Source organism: Dunckerocampus dactyliophorus, chromosome 13, assembly GCF_027744805.1.
Source record: "Dunckerocampus dactyliophorus isolate RoL2022-P2 chromosome 13, RoL_Ddac_1.1, whole genome shotgun sequence".
Taxonomy (NCBI): Eukaryota; Metazoa; Chordata; class Actinopteri; order Syngnathiformes; family Syngnathidae; genus Dunckerocampus; species Dunckerocampus dactyliophorus.
Genome location: NC_072831.1, coordinates 12,106,698 through 12,119,959, shown reverse-complemented (window position 1 = coordinate 12,119,959; position 13,262 = coordinate 12,106,698). Strand labels below are relative to the sequence as shown.

At 40.3% G+C, this 13,262-nt stretch overlaps 1 protein-coding gene across 1 annotated transcript in view; it reads left to right on the top strand.

Moving 5' to 3' along the window:
- The window catches only part of itpk1b (inositol-tetrakisphosphate 1-kinase b), a 41,917-nt gene that overhangs the window by 11,331 nt on the left and 17,324 nt on the right, over positions 1-13,262 (top strand). The window contains exons 4-5 of the mRNA XM_054796381.1: positions 8,137-8,262; positions 12,653-12,770. Of these exons, the coding sequence (XP_054652356.1) occupies positions 8,137-8,262; positions 12,653-12,770 (244 nt within the window). The remainder of the gene's footprint in view (positions 1-8,136; positions 8,263-12,652; positions 12,771-13,262) is intronic.

Here is a 13,262-nt window from a genome sequence, read left to right as displayed (position 1 = left end):
ATAGTCCAAACTTTTCTCTCAGTACAAGTGTACCAAGTATCCTGAGTTGACATTTTTGTCCTTTACACTTTGCCATTATTTTCTTCCCCCTCTTGCTGCGCTGTCTATACCAGAACACCCAGTTTGAGCCTGGTCATGGGAATAGTCCCAAAGTAAGCATGCTTTGCCTCCCACTGTGCTTTCAGCTTTTCAGACACACAGAGAGAATCACAGATCCAGGGACTTAAACAGCCCTCCAGATGTTACATTTATTTGCTGGATTCTGTTTGTCAATTGATTTTTCCTCCTCATTAATAAAAAAAAACACACACACACAAACTTTATATTTGTAGCTGTGCTGTCAATGCCAATGATACCAACTGACACCAGTGATTCCACTCACTGTGATGCACCCAATGCCAGTCAGCGCCTGTACTATAATGGCTAGATCACAAGGGAAAATAATGACAGCCTTTGTAATGCCTCGGCCCTGTTACACAAGTCTGTGTACAAAGCTGTCTTCTCCTATTGCCTTGGTGAATTACACGCGTAACAATCCATCAACTGTTTTTTTTTTTGAGTCAGTGCTGCAGTTTCTAAGTCATGTCTGAAGCATTGATAGAAGAAAATAGCTTCCTCTTTTTGTAACTCCATGCAGTCCTCTAATTTGTAAGACAGGATCATAAATGTCTACTGTAAAAATTGATGAAGACATTCATTAACTAGCGAGTAATGAAAATGTGCAATTTGTCAAAAATACAAGGTCTCTTGAAGACAAGAGTAGAATAAATGACCAGTTTATTTACCCAACCTTGTTCCAGTGGTCCAACTAACTAACAAACTGCAGTGATAACAAGTCAGCCTTGTGCAGTTTATCCAAGGACAAATTACTTCTATTTCCGGCAAGAAAAGAAAACATTTTGCACATGGGCTCAATTCATATTTTTTGAGTCAAAAGTACTGAATTAGGTCCAGCTATCCATATTGGCAGGCTGGTTATTACATTATTCATAAATGCATTTCAACAACATGCTTTTTGTGTCCAGCATGCAACAAGCTTTCTAGTCACAACCTGCAGTACACATGGTGGAGCCCCTGAGGGATGCCAATCTGAGGTGTTCAAATTCAAATTTAGGATACATTTTTTTCACATGGGAAATAATGGAAATTTAATTACTTTCTTCCAGGGTCAAAATATTGCCGTCAGAAAACCTCTTATTAACTCTACAGGCATTTTTGAAATCACATTTGAATATTAAACCTGCCGAACAAGTGTAAAAAGACGTTAACAAAATAAATATAGCATTAACTGTGATGACAAGTTATGGACACAGTGTCAAACATGCCGAGGGATGCTTGGGAGTTAAGATTCTTCACCTTAACACGTATTATTTTGGTTGTACATTCCGTTGTTCTTTCAGGGTTTCCCCGAGGATTTTTTGAAGCTGTGGTGGTGGGCTGCACGGGAGGGCGGACTGCCGCCGCTATGTCGTGCCGCTGCTGCGTCTGCAATTGCTTTTTTTATGACAAATAGCAATTTTTAATGACTTATTTAACCGTTTCAACACCTAGCAGAACATGAACCGAGAACATTGCAAAACTGTTCATTTCAATGCAGATTTGCTGAGAGCGCCGCCAACATTTAAATTGCACTTTATTTACAAAGCACATCTCCACTCAGTGTGTTTATTTGTCATTAAATGCAGGTGTCATGTTTGAATAGAACACTTATAAAAATAATAAGAGGTGATGCAAATATTCTTTGAAGTACTCAACATAAGCTGGTGAGCTACCTGTTGGAGACCCCTGTGATAGCATCACTGTCTAAAGCTGTACACACTACGTGTTTCTGTTGCACAACTTCAACACACAAGTAGTGTTTTGAAGACAAACCATACGTTTGATGATGACAAGAGAGCAAGATTAAGTGACACTTTGAAAAAGTAAGTTGTGATGATAATTGATGATTGCTGTATCCCATGAACGTAACGGCCACTTATAGCTCCGAGCTAGCTAGATGCCGCCAGCCAGGCATGTCAACAAAAATGCCAAAAAGTGGAATGAGATTGAAGTGTGAGCGATCACACACGCTGGCATAGATAGGCTTAGTATGTGATAAGTTGTTGCCAATTTACACATTTTACAGGCTAGTGTTCATTCTCTCGATAATAAATAACAAAGTGAAAGTCAACACAAGACGTGTCACGTATCTGGTCACATGCCAAGTGTCAGCAAGGCAGACAAGCGATTGTGCGATGCATACTTATAAAACAAAGTGTTCAAACTAATTGTGGTCAATATTTGCATAAATAATAAGCTATATATGTGTCTATATAGCATATGTATCAATTAATACAATATATTACTTTAATTTGTTTTCAAGTTTAAACACAGCCCCCATTTTTAAGGTGTGGCGGCTTTTATTTTGTAGTGGCGCACCGCCACGATCAATTAGAGAGTAGAGGAAACCCTGTCTTTTATTATTGTTGGCAATTTACTGTCAACATAGCCATATTGGATTGAACAGCAAGGACAAGTGTACCACTTTCATACTGTACATAACTTGAAAGTCCATTTCTGGTTCTATGGTCATCATCACATTCTTCCTCTGTGCCATCACAAAAAAGGCTAAGAAAAAACAAATCACCCCACGGGGATCAAGACATAATCCATGCACCCATTTTTCATCACATGAGTTATAAACAAATGATGATGAATTATGAACGGGATTTCATAATCACCTTGTACTGCTTTTACACCCTGTCATGTGCTACCAACATTGCTTGCTGATAGTACTTTCCTTACATGTCCTCGCTGGTTTTAACTAGCCATGTGTCACCATTTGGTGCTTTTACATGTTTGATGTTTCAAAAAACCTCGCAAAATGTCTTATATCATATGTGGTATATGTTGGATTCTCCAGAGATTCAGCGGTGACGTCCCCTTGTGTAAAGGGAACTTTTCTAAATAAAGCCACCCAAGGGAGTTCATTTTGAATTTTCCAGTTTGTGTGTGGGAAACCCTTTGCTTTTTTCACAAATAGAATTGCCACAGTTGAAAACAGAGGCTGCTTTTGTTTAATTTGTACTTTTACATAATTCTTCAGGCGCTAGCTACTTCCTTTTTATTTTTACATCCAGTATCGCATTACGATGCTGCCGCGGTACTTGCCGCTGCTGTAAGCTGCACAAGCTCATCGATACTGACCTCTTTGCCTGGAGCTCCCGGGACAATGTACATTAGCCTGTCTGTTTCTCCGATCTGATGAGATTAATGCACCAGCCCTCAGAAAGCCGATAATGACTCTCTGAATGAGACACCATCACAGTAAATTGCTATCGTTTGGCTGGACTGTCCAAAGAAAGTTATTGAGTTACCTCTTTTATTTGTTTTTATATGATAAATATTTAGAAATGTAAAGATAACTCGTGACATGTCGCTGTATCTCGACTAGATATTGATTCTGTGGTTGCAGACAAACCAGAGATTGTCTTTCTTGGGTATTTGCGGGCTTTTCTTCCACCATGATCCAGCATTAGATGCTCGGTGGCCCCCTGATTGATGATTAACACGTCGGAAATGTTAAGCTAATGTTTGAATTGAGGGTAGGGATGGTGACAAATGGGATGTTGATCAGTGTTACAGACTATAGTCTTTAATGGCAAAATGTCTTTAATGGCAATGCAAAAAAGTTGCATTGAGCAGAATACAGTAATCCCTCATTTATCGCGGTTAATTGGTTCCAGACCCAACTGTGATAAGTGAATTTCCATGAAATACAATTCTAAGAAGTGTGACTATGAATTTGTAAATGAAATATTTTCATAGTTAGAGTATATAAAACCTGTTTACAGCCTTCTAAATACACTTTTTAACATTATTAGAACCCTCTAGACATGAAAAAACACACCTGTAGTCACATTTACTCTTGTATTACAATATATAGTAGACAAAATAAGAGTAAACAATCATTTAAGACATAAATTAGACTTGTGTTTGTGTGCGTTGCTATAAATGTGTTGCGGTGTGTTGGGGGTTCAGAGTTGAGTTTTAGCTTGGCATGCGTTACAACCATAACAGTAGCCCGTCTCTCTATGAGGGATTTTTATTACACATTATTGTGCCTATTATGAGATAATTCAAACCTGGAATAACAGCCTGTTGTTCCAACGATCAAGTGTGGAGCTTGTGTTTCTCACCAAACATTACTGTAAGATTACCAACACGTAGCGACTAGTGTAGAATACTACGTACATATCATTCACAGCGTCTTTAAATGCATCTTTGAATGCATTGTATTTGTCCGACAATCAGTAGCGGTGTCCAATACAACTTTTTCTCTTCTGATACGATACCAATATTGCAAACTTGAACATCGGCCGAAACCGATATTGATCCGATATCAACATGAATCATACATAATTGTATTGTTTCTTTTGTAATGTGGAATGTTACAAACGCAAAAATGATACATACTTTTATTACTTATTTTAGAGTGTGGAAGATTAGAAAAGGCTTGCTCAAGTGATATTACTCAAACAGAGAGCAATAGTCCGCAACAGTAGGTATGAGAAAACCCTCCCATTTACTTCTTTATGCAGGTGGGGTATAGCTTTATCCACAATGTAGTGGCAGCTAGGCATAGGCGAGGTTCTAGGTGCTCAATGAAGCGCTTAAACCCGACATTACTCACCACAGGCAGGGGCTCGCTCTTTTCTGTTTGTTGTATTGGTACCACCATTTTTTGGCCAAGGATGACCTTAATGTTCACCCCCTCATATGTTCAGCTTCCCAGGGCACATATGTTCTCTAGCACTACGACGTCAAGTGCTATACTGTATACAAAATAAATCATTCATGCCCCTCCGAGGTTGCTTTAGAGAACAAATCCAAAGCCAGGTTAGATCAAGAAAAAAAATAACCTCAGCCATGTGACGATTCCTAGGATGGTTTGAATAATAACCTCTGGCCTTGGTTGTCCAGTTTTTTGTCAGCAGCAGGCAAACAACAAACCTTGATCTTTTTTTGCATTGGCATCGTAGCCCCAAAAGCGAACTTTGTTGCTTTTATTTTCAGTTATGTTCAGCACGGTTATTGTAAAAACTCAAGTACTCCTATGGCCTCTGTCCCCAGTGTTTGTGCAAAATCTTTTATTTCCCATGAGTGAAGCCCAGCCCTGCTGCAGAGCTACTTCAAAGCTGGAAATATATTGGCCCTGACCTGGCCTCATCCCCCAGGATCCAGCGTTGTTTTCTGTGCCGTCCATCATTACCCTCGCTCTCTCCTAGCCTTCGGTCCCAGAGGGGTCTGCAGAGACGTCAGTTGACATTTCTGCTTTTAGCTTTTAACAGCACATCAATGACTTTACCGCTGGGTTTTTGGTGGGAGCTCGAAAGCAGACTCATTGTGTCCTTGCACAGGATGAGCTTCATAATGATGTGACTTTGCTAATGGGCACTGATATGTTTTTTTCAAATGTAGCACTTAATTAATACATTTTTCTGACAAATTCTCCTCTATTTGGCCTTGGTATCGCCACACCAATAGGTTGACCGAAAACAACCTGCTGCGTCGATCGCCGATGAGGCCGTGTTACCACGACTGCTCACAGCAGCTCATGTTCTATTCCCGGGAGTTTATCCACAGGTGACAGCATACCTTTATGAGTGTTGACTTATTGCTGTCACAGGTCTATTCAGGACATGGCACCAAGCCCGCATGTCTCAAACATCTGCCATATTCCTCATCCATTCCATACACTATCTAATCCATAAACTAAAATATCCACAAATCATACGGGACTGTACAAAGGTGTGGCATAGGCCATAACAATTTAGGGTATGAATGCCTGGATTATTTTGTTTCCAGGGATTCAAACAAACACACGTTTTTTTGTGTTTGTCTCTGGTCCATGCGCTCTCCTAAGAAACAAGCTCTTTCATGTCCTCCTCATCAACCTTATTGTAAGTATTGTAAGTTAGCACCTTTTACTATACAAGGGATAATCATAGCAGCAACAATCATGATCATGTCACTAAGTTACTTAAGAAGGTGATGTTATTGTTCATTATTGGAATTCTCTTATTTGGTGTGGCTTCTTCACACAGTCCAAAAACATGCATGTTCGGTTAATTTTGGGGAAGTCCGATAATATTGGCATAAAAATGAGATATCGGTTCGTATCTGTATCATTTTTTTCTGGCAATTATTCTATTGTTGCAGGAGTGACGTGGTCCGCACAGCAACAGGCCTGCTAATTCAGTATGTCCACAGTCTGGAAATTGCTGTATTTCCAAATTTCGCCCTTTGATTGTAAATATGCAATTTGCAATGAATGTAAAGCACTGCGAGGGGTGAGTCAGGTGTCCTTTTTAATACGTCTAATCTAATATCGTACCTCAGGAAGAATCACACACAGCTCGCGTTCACGCACCAAAATAACAAGCCAGTGGAGATGTGCTGAATGAGCCCAGTTTATTTCTTATTGTAATAGTCCAGAGTTTCATACGTTGCACTTTACTTTGTTCATGTAGCTTTTGAAATTGTGTTCTTGCCAGCATTATTTAATTTGATTCTTATTTGTGCCTTTATTCAATTTAATTCAAATAATTCTATTTTTTTAATGACTATTCTGCTGAGACAAAATATTAAAAATAAATTTGGCACTTTTTTTCTATAACTTACATTGCATATTGTAATATTTGTCCTGTTTTGCACAGTGTTTATTTGTGAAACGCACCCAGTGGCATCACAGCAAAAGAAAAAAGAAAAAATCTCTAATATAGTGCTTTCCTCATAATGGAGCCAATGTATTATTTAGTTTTAGTATGATTTGAACTACAGAGTCTATGCGAAGGAATAATAAAAACTGAAATCAAGTGATGTTTTACAGCCTAGGGCAGGGAAAAAGAGTACAATAATGAGTCATCTATCACCTCTCATAATCATTAACTAGATAGTGTTCCTCTGAATGTGGCACGCCTTTGACTAACCGAAACCACGTACAGTTTTACGGTCCTCACATTGATCGCCACCTGTGTGAGGAAGGTGTATCTTCTACAGGTTTGCATACTCTGGCCACTGTGTTCTGACCCCATTCCGCTGTATTTGCACAGGGGTTTCACAATTCCATTCTGTTTTGCATGTTATTGGCTAATTAGTTTGCATGCCACCTCTGCAGCCAAGAGTCGTCGTCCCCCCCCCCCCCCCCCCCCCCCCCCCCCCCCCCGTACTGTTTTCTTTGCGAATTTCGAAGCTTTGGCTCTGAATTTGTTTTTATGCATTTAAGGCGTCATAATATGATTTTCAATATTCTGACACTTTGACCCGAGCAGAGTACATTTTATACTGTAAAACTGTAACTGTAAAACTGTAAAACACTTAGCCACAGTCTGGATCCGGACTGAGGGCTCATACAATGTGTTGGTGTCAAAATACACTTTTCACTCCACTTTGCTACCTTGATAGCACATTGAGGCCTGCTTCATCCGTCCATCTGCTTGATCCTCATCCTCTTCAGTTCTATAACTGAGAGAGTTTTGCCATGCAACGACAAAAGATAAAACCCCCGCAACACATGAACACAATTTTAGAAAGTTATAACCTTTATTTTGGTTTTGACGCTTTTTAATCAAAACAAACGTCGGCCCTCTGTGAAATGGACTGACCAGGGCTTGTTCTCCAAAATGTATCTCTTGTAAAGTTGCTATTTAGTTGCGTGCCTGTGTTCAAACCCAAGTTCTTATCTTTCTCTGAGAACTGGCTTTTCTACTTGTGAGCCACTTGGCCAGCACACACACAGACTCTCTTGGCCGCTATAAATTTTAAACAAAAGCTAATTTAATATTTGTTGACTATGGTGTACATGTAATGAATGCTTGGCCTTCCTCTCAAGTGACAGTTTGCATGTCGACATCAGGAGTAAATCTTGATGGTGAAATCCAAAGCAAATACACCTTGGACTCTGGTAGTTACAGAAACATTAATAAATTATTTGAACAGCTATTAATATCAACAGAACTGAAATTAATTTGCAATCTGGTTTATTAACGTTTACGATGCAGAAAAAAATAAACATCAATGTTGTGATGACATAACACTTGAAAATGCCTTGGGCCCTGTTCGAACCCTAACCCAGAGATGATCTTTTCTCTACAGTTGGACCTAAGCCAGCCTCTGGAGGAACAGGGTCCCCTGGACGTCATCATCCACAAACTGACCGACCTCATCCTGGAGGCTGACCAGAATGATTCCCAGGCTGTGCTGCTGGTTCAAAGAGTGCAGGTACTTTCAACCCACCTTTGCTGTAACAAAAAAGAGCCCATCAGCAGCCTCATTTGAAGGATGTGGTGACAAACAGAGTTTTCTTGTTTTGCTCCCCCAGAGGGAGAAACATCTGACGTGGACAGTAGGTCACAGCTCTTAAGTGTTGCCCTGTGGTCACAGTAAAAATAAACTGGATGTGTTTTTATTTATTTATCTTACACTGCTATAGATGCTGTCAAAAGCACTTGATAGTCAAGTAACTCCCTTTCTGGCTGTCTTTACATGAAGGGCTCAGACAAGCTGGGATCACAATCAGGTTCTGGCAACCTTTTCCTTACTGCTCAAGTAGGATGGACAAACAGGATTTACGTGTACTTAGCCAACATTAGCACCTGAATGCATTTGCAAGCTATTAAAACGCCTTGTTTTTAAATGAAAATAAGTAGTGATGGGGTGGACAGGCTCTTGGAGAGCAATTTATTTGTGATTGTGGGGGCAGATGACATCATCTTGTAACTTGTGTAGGGTTCCTACGCAAGTATGTAAAATAGAGATGCTCCGATCGATCGGCCACCGATCAGTATTGGCCGATTTCCGAAAAAAATCATGTGATCGGCATGTGCCAATAAATGGCTTTCAAAGGCGATCACAAAATCGGCTGGCGGCGGGAAATCCTACATGTCTGCTGTGTCAACCCTGCTCAGAGCATCCCTCATGGAAAGTATGGAAAAGTATGGAATTGGATTTTCTAAATTTCCAGGTCTGGAAGAGTATGAAAAATTGAAAGTCAAGTATGGAAAAATATACAGGTTTTCAAGACTCACCTTCATTGTTTTGTGACTCGGTTAAATAAAAAAGTTTGTTTGTCCAGTCCTATTTTTTTATTGTACTTTTCTTAAAATTAACGTTAAAATATTGTCTCGTCTTGTTGTTGTGGACCTAATCTCGTGCACTGTCTCATCTCGTCTCGTGAGTTGGGTGTCTTGTGACACCCCTAGCGCCTACCAAATTTGTATTTTACCCTTCGGCACTTTGAATCTTGTAGTATTAATAAAGATGTGGATGGACTACTCACACAATTGCTTGTTTATTCAGCCATCTTGGATCACACATCCGAAACCTAATCTTGCGAGACTTGGCTTACACAAGCCTATGGCATCCTGTAAGGCTCATTCAGTTGGCAAACTCAAATGGGAATGTTACACAAACTAGTCCGTTTGCCGCCATATCATTCTGCAGACTTGAGTACCCAAACAAAGAATTCCACTCGTTGATTCCACTCTTGTCGTGTTGTTAATACATTGCTTGAGTTAACTGTGTTCGTAACGTGTCTTTATTACAAAATGTGCCTGTTCACTGCTGTCAGCCCCTACCTGGAAGTCATTGTCCCCCAGCTTCATCAGCCATCTGTGACGTCATTACCGGTCGACTCTGTAGTTCTAGAACAGTTACGTTTAGTCTCTGCTTTTTTATTGATCATGGTTGCAAAATAACCCACGATGTAGCCACATAAATTGCAGATTTTGATAAGGAAGGCGGAAAATGTCTTGAATCAAGGTGAAAGTGACATTAAATGTTAATTTATTCACCATTAATATGCATTTGAAATTGTTTCCTGCACCTAAAGCTATAATTGTTCTTTGTGTTAACAGTTCTGAGTGTCTGGACTGGATTACATTGTTTCCTTCATTGTTGTATTAGATGGACCCTTTGGAACAGGTTAATCATGAAAACCGAGGTTCCATTGTATTTGATTACCGAGTAAATGCATGACGCAAGAAACGCTTCTTGTCTTTTACTTTTAATGCATACCACATGGGAATACAGAGTGGCGTTACCATGCATACCACCACCTAACAAGTAGCACTAAATCAATTTGTGGTTCAAGTGTATGTGTGGTAGGCCGCCATAAATACATGAACGTATGGGAAACACTGAGAGAATATCAATCAAAATGCCCCCTGTGTTTACTTGTAGGGAACCAGGAGGTTTATGATTGGAGGTGGCTGCAAACATGAGCAGGTAGATCATGTAAATATTTACATGATCACAAGTGTCATTAGTGATGCCGTGTTGCTGTTGTGACCGTAAACAACTTTTTCTTTTTTTCTATTCTGTTTGTGGCCGGCAGCTGATGATGGTAACACACACTGATGGTGGCGGTCAGTGTAAGTGACCTCAGCCATAGATTTATTCCTCTGACTAAATCTGCACTACGAGAGTTTGCCCATCATCACCATGCGCCAGCAGACAACAAAACCTAGCATGGCGGATGGCAGAGGAAAGCCGGCGAGCGACAAATAATTAAGCCACCATTGCGGTCCTGTGTGTGGAAACGCTTTTGCTTTTGCAAAGAGGGAGATGTTCTAAATAAGTCACTCACTGTTCATAGGATATGTAAATGTCAAGTAAAATACCACGGCAACACGACAAATCTCTCCAACCATCTACTAAGGCGCCATGGGATTTCACACAACGCCTTTGTTTGCGTTTTGGTGCTGGTATTGACCCACCATAAGTACGTGACACTATTCTGTCTCACTTTCTTCATTAATGGAAAGCGAGAACGTGAAGAAATAGGATACCGGAACTACGGATACCGGAACTACTTAACCAGCCTTCAAAGTAAGAGCTCAGACGCGCTTAACTTAAAAATGTTCAAATTGTATTCTGCAACAAATAAAGTTAAGTGTTTTACGAATTAAAACAAGCGAGCAATTTATGACACAATTAAATCAAAATGTTTTTGGTTAAAAATGTTTTGGTCTGCACAAACTGTTATAGTTTGGAAAAATACACAAAGTTGGCTCGCCTTCAAAGTAAGAGTCTTAGGGTTCAACCTAATATTGGTGCCAAGATGATAATACGTATAATAGCTATTCATGTATAAACGACACATGAGCAATATTTATCAAATGTATGTTTTATTTGTTATTGTTACACAATTACAGAACACAGCTTTCAATACATTGCAAAGGCAAGACTACGTACACCATCAGACACACCATACTTACAATTCCTCTGGTAAGCTTTAAAAATAATGTAACTATCGCCTCAAATTACAAGTTCATAAAAATATAATCTTGTGATGCTGATAAAGCCTCAAATAACTCTATTGTACAATTATTCCATCAAAATAGTTGTTCTTAAACATGACTAAGGTAGAATTTGCAAGCTTAACACGCTTCAATAAAAATGGTTTCCTTTAAAATCGAAGCAGTTAAAAGCATGTTTTTCTGTCTTGCAAATATGAATAATTTGTCATGTGCTGAAAAGCTGCAATGTACAGTAAAGTGTGAAGTAATTCATAAACCACACATCAGCAATGCACGTTAGGAGACATGACAGTATGGCATCATGAAGGCAGCGTTAGCCAGCTACTCCATCTTGAGAGTCAACCACCTGTTAAAAAGTTAGCGGTGGTCGTTACATGTGTTACCTTTTAACGTCAAGTTAACAGCCGGTTAAATTTAACCGAGTTTTGGACAACAAGATAACAGTGCCGTTAATGTTAACGGTTGGTTAAGTCTACTTAACCAGTGGTTAAATAAATAACCCAAATTTTGAACAATCGGGCCCTGGGAGATTAGCATGGCTTTATTTTTGGCAGTTGCATGTTTGTCTTACATAATCGGCTTTGATCAGCATTGGGCAAATTCTAAAGATGGATTCTTTACATCGATGCAACGACATTTGTCCGCATTGACAAACGACCTTTTCTTTTCATGCGTGTGCTCGGTGTGTGTTTAATTTCAGGCGAATGCATGTGTGACAGCGGCACTGCACTCTTATTAAAGCGCTGTGATGTGAAGAGGCAGCCTGTTTGTTCATGCACACGCCAGCCAGCTCCAGCTGACAGCGTTTGTGTGTCAGAAAAGAAACTGCGGGGAAGGTTGGCGTCGAAATCCACCGAGCCGAAATGGAAGCAGTGTCGAGGGAGGCGGCTCTGGGACGCAGCGCTGTTATGTAAAACAGTCAACCTCACGCTGGCCCAACAGTCGGCCAAGCAGGGATGTGGTGATGTAATCAGCGCAGACCTGCTGGCATATATCTCATGCTCTGTGGAGTGACCCTTCAACGGAATGTTGGTGGTTAACATTTGAGTTGTTAATATTGTCACAAGGCTGCAGCCAATAAAAGTGTTAGCAATTGTTCTACACTGACTCTGCTGTATAGCAAAATGTGTGAAGACACTTTGCCATTACACCTACAGGAAGTGAAAATAAAAGAAAATATGGAGTTGCAGCTAAACAACTTCCACTGTAATCCCTCAATATCAACATTTGAACTAGCAGTTTGGTTGGGCTGCTGCTAAGTCAATCTGACTTGCTGAAGCAATGTGTGCAACAGAGGACTCTTGACCTCCTAATCCAACCCCCAAAAATTGAAACGTATGTTTGTTCTTCAGGACTACATTGATGCCCACCCTGAGACCATCATCTTGGACCCCCTTCCTGCTATCAGGACTCTACTGGACCGTTGCAAGTCTTACCAGCTAATCCACAGGATAGAAAGCTGTATGCAAGGTGAGGGAGATGCCAACGAAGCAAACCTGAAATGTGGACTCCAGATAAAGTCAGTAAACGATAAGTTAGATATGCATATCTTGATCAACAATTACCGGCAATTAATTTGTTTCTTATTCTTTCAGTCCGGTTTAAAATAACCTGTGAATGTATTATTGGCTTAAGAATTATTATTATTGAAATATCCGGTGTGACTTTTGTCTCACATTTTCAACTCTGCGGCTTATACAGTGATGTGGCTAATTTGTGGTCGCGTTCTGTTTTCGTGACATCTCGTGCGCTTCGGAGCAGCCATTTTGCACTTCGTGCGTGCGCCCTCATCATGGAGAACGCGTGGAAAGGTGCATGTGATGCGGCTTTCAGGTTGCAGGAGATTGATGCTGCGGCTTTTGGTCATGTCTGCCGGTGGATCTTGGCAGCATGGAGCAGAGTGGGGAGGTCCACTGTTGCCGGCGGATTTCGAGTGCACGGCTGCGTGCTGGGGAGGACAGC